The sequence below is a fragment of the Fomitiporia mediterranea genome (genome assembly GCF_000271605.1).
Source record: "Fomitiporia mediterranea MF3/22 unplaced genomic scaffold FOMMEscaffold_333, whole genome shotgun sequence".
Lineage (NCBI taxonomy): Eukaryota > Fungi > Basidiomycota > Agaricomycetes > Hymenochaetales > Hymenochaetaceae > Fomitiporia > Fomitiporia mediterranea.
The window spans coordinates 1-3,677 of record NW_006760718.1 but is presented as its reverse complement, the minus strand read 5'-3'; the positions used below and the strand labels follow the sequence as shown (position 1 = coordinate 3,677).

Below are 3,677 nucleotides of genomic sequence, written 5' to 3'. Positions count from 1 at the left end.
CAGATAATCCAATCCATCAATCTGTAACCCCTCCCTCCTTCCTTTCCATTCTTCTCCACAGGATCAGGGTAAAAGCACGAGGCAGTCCCAGAGAAGAAGAAAATAAAAATATAACCAGACTATGCACGTCAAAAAATTGCACTGCATTTCCTTGAATACTCACCGATCGTGGCCTCGGGAATAACCGCCCTTGAAAAATAGGCAATGATTAGGCCTAGAAGACAATGGTTAACGAAGATGGTTAGATTAGTATTGATGTGTCTTGATGACGCTCAGACCATATCGTGAAGGCATATAAAGAGCGTGGCTGTCAAAGTCAACCAAGTCAGCACTCCCCACCCACCCCCACTCCCCGCACATCCCCACTCTCCACACACAACAACAGCTCCTCGGAACAACTTCCCCCGCCAGCGTGTCATATATACAATAGAACACAATGGTTCTCACTCGCGCGATGCAAAAGCAACGTGTAAACACGCAAGTCACTAGTGTTGAGGCAACCACCAACGGCGGGGCATCGCTAATACGTACAAGATATTCGCGCGATTTCCAGACAATCAACTTCGAGAGCACCGCCATCTTTAGCAATGAAGCTGAAGGCTCCGCCAACGTCCATGGCAATGCCTTCAGCACTACCACAGGTAGTCACGGTGCTCTACAAGCTTTCACTACTAGAGAGGACCAGTCCGCCTCGACAGGGTCGACGTCCTCCAACCCGAAGACAGCGCAAGCTGCGCATGTCGTCGAAAAGAAACGTAAACGAAATGGTAAGTCTCCCTCTTCATTCCAGTTCAAAGTTCCTCATTAAAATATCTATTCTAGCCGAGGTCCTTGATAGCCGGCCACAGGCCTCGGGATCTTCCACCGAAAGTCCGCAAAATTCTCGTGAAGGTAAGTTAGACCACCATACATAAATGCAGCATTGAGCTGACATAAGGTCCAGACCTTCCGAATGCTTCCTTCCCACTCCCTCCCAGGCTGAAAGCTCGCAAGAAGCGCGGGCATGGGTGGACCCGCAGAAAAATTAGAAGGGCGACTACCCAAGATCGTACTGTCCGGGTAGGCGGCAAGCGCCCAGTCGAGGGCGTCGATGGCGAAGAAGACGAGGCAAGGCGAATGAAGAGGCAGCGTATTAGTGAGGAGGCCGTTGCGGGGTCATCCAACGCACGTTCGATGTCGTTGGACAACATGATTGGTGCAACCAACGTCCGTCAGCTGCGATCGCGCAGCATCGTCTTTCCCGATGGTCCCGCAAACTCGGGAAGCGACGAGGGAAACAGGACGACGAGGTCGCCATCTCCAGATCGTGCACCTGTGAGATCAACGATAGATGATTCTCTGGCAATTGCGGTTGAGTTCGTACAGATCAAAATGGAAGAAGAAGAGGAGGATTACCTCTGGGATACACCTCCGGCATGGGATTGGAGTCCAGTGATGCCAGAGTCTGAACTGACAAACGAGGATACGTTCAAGTTCGATAGTAACCGGAGTACGCCGGAGCTATCGACTGAGCATTCCGAATGCCATATAAGTAAAAGCGAGTCGGTCGGTTCGACACCGATTTCGACGCCACGTGCGCAGTCGGAAGACGTTCAATCGTTTGATAGATCCCTCGTAATTGTTCTTCCGGGAACGATGGAGGAAGAGGAGGCACCGGACGAATTGATGGACGTTCTGGATGAGGGTGAGGACGAGGACGAGATTGATGAATATGTTTCGGGTTCCTTCATCCTTGGTGGCGGAAGAAGGTCAAGGGCTCCCAGCCCTCCATCTCTTCCTCCGTCACACTCCGTCTCACGATTGTCAACTCTCCATCGTGATGAGGAGACAGAAAGCGCTAGATAGTTCGTATGGAGGTGACCAAAAGAAGCGGTTCCATACAGTCTTGAGCGTCACGACCATATCCGACCAAGCCTAGGGGCCTTGTGTTTCAATCGTTCATCTCGACAGCCGTCCAGAGGAAAATGCGTACGATCAAGAGATCATTCCACACCTCGATTACGGTTATGAACTGCAAAGTCAGCCTGCTCGTCCACCTGGCTTCTTGTGTCTGTCTTGTTAGTCCGGGTGTCGGTAATGTGTCCACAGACTTTGAAATCGACCATCGTCAGCAGAGCGTCTGCTCCCTGCTATATATTGCCTCTCCAACGCTATCCGCCATTTATCCGAGTCTTCCGAGGTGCATATCAGCAACCCAACAGTGTCCTCCGATGCAATGGCGAGTTGAACGACTACCGGGCGTCTGAACAACGTCGGCGATAGCCCTTCATCACTTTCGGCACGTTTTTCTCTACCTTTCGCTGTCGCGACTGCACCACTAAGTCCTTCCTCGACTTTCCGCTAGTAGTTCTTGTCCTCCACCTGCTCTGTACTTGTACTTGTATCTGTATTTGTATCTCTTGTTTCCTCTTTATTTTCTCTCTGTTTCGCACTTCCTGTACGGCTAAAGGCCCCGTTCTCCCTGTAATAATATAAAAGCGATGCCCAATTCGGTGTCGGCTTTTGGCTTGCTGATCTCGAAAGATCAGCAAGCCTCCTCATAATCTGGTTGGTCGAAGTGCCCTTCAGAAACGAAGATTAAGAAGATTATGTGCGAGACAACAGTAGTAGAGAGTCTCAGCCATCGTAAATTTCTCCAAGTTAGAAGATCCGTACACTTCCGCGGAAGGTGAGATTGGTCAAAAACACCTGGTGTGCACATCTTATATTCATATTTAATAAACACACTACCGGGACAGGGAATGATACGTCACTCACAAATGGACTCGCTCTGTTTCTATGCTTCAAGGGGACTCTTCACTACCGAGACAGGCTGCAGTCACGATGACTGCAAAAATTATTGGAAACTCATAAGCATTCGGACTGATAAAACAAATCTAGTACGATAATATGCTAATCCTGTTGCTGACGTCGCTCACCGACAAGGCGATGTCGCGAGATCACTGAAGCCTACCACATGGTGACTCAAGGAACCGAGTTTAAGATCCGGCGGGATAGAGAGTCCTGCACAACAGCTCAGCAAGTTACCAAGGTTTGCAGGATTCCGATCCATGCCGAACTTTCGTCAAGTATGCAATCGGCTAGCGCTGGTGTTGGACCAGTCAAAGACAAGAACGAAGTGGGGTCACCCTTGAATAGTCGCACAGAGGATTACTTGGAAAGCTCTAGTACGCTCGTCCTAAATCCTTATTAATGTGTTGAACTAGGATGCGAAAGGAAGTGGACTTACGAATGAATGGATTGAACGTTCATTGTTTCAGTGGGCTTCACTGAGAAGCCAAAGGATGCAAAAAGATGGATGTTCACGAGAAACATCGCAAATACACCATCCCTGAGCGTTTTTAATGGTACACAGGTAGCGATATCGATCTATGAACTTCCACGCGAGGCTTTTGAAGTTTTTTGCAGCGGATGCAGCCGAAATCGATTGAAGACTGGTTTGGTCAACGTAAGCGAGTTACGTCGGAACGGTGAGAAGTGAGAGAAAAGCTACCGTTCGCATTTATTACTCTTGAGCTTGTTTTTGCCTTTGTTAGTCTTGACTCGTGGGCCATCAGGGGCTAACATTAATCCTCGAAAAACGTTAATAGTGTTCTTTTTTGTGTAGCAGAATGAAAGGGATGAGTTAAACTTAAAGTTTGACGTGGTAACAGCTGAGTCAAAATGCGTTACTGCCC

General features: G+C 48.9%; 2 protein-coding genes across 2 annotated transcripts; both read left to right on the top strand.

Moving 5' to 3' along the window:
* Positions 1-454: 454 nt before the first annotated feature.
* Positions 455-2,227, top strand: FOMMEDRAFT_163129 (uncharacterized protein; the record flags this gene model as incomplete). Its single annotated transcript, XM_007272192.1, has 5 exons — positions 455-767; positions 823-891; positions 944-1,844; positions 1,951-2,048; positions 2,112-2,227. 5 exons carry the CDS (start codon positions 455-457, stop codon positions 2,225-2,227), a joined length of 1,497 nt encoding a protein of 498 aa, XP_007272254.1.
* A 729-nt stretch (positions 2,228-2,956) lies between these two features.
* FOMMEDRAFT_163128 (uncharacterized protein) lies at positions 2,957-3,564 on the top strand (the record flags this gene model as incomplete). The annotated part of the gene is made up of 4 exons (XM_007272191.1): positions 2,957-3,167; positions 3,261-3,355; positions 3,409-3,470; positions 3,537-3,564. 4 exons carry the CDS (start codon positions 2,957-2,959, stop codon positions 3,562-3,564), a joined length of 396 nt encoding a protein of 131 aa, XP_007272253.1.
* Between the last annotated feature and the right edge of the window lie 113 nt (positions 3,565-3,677).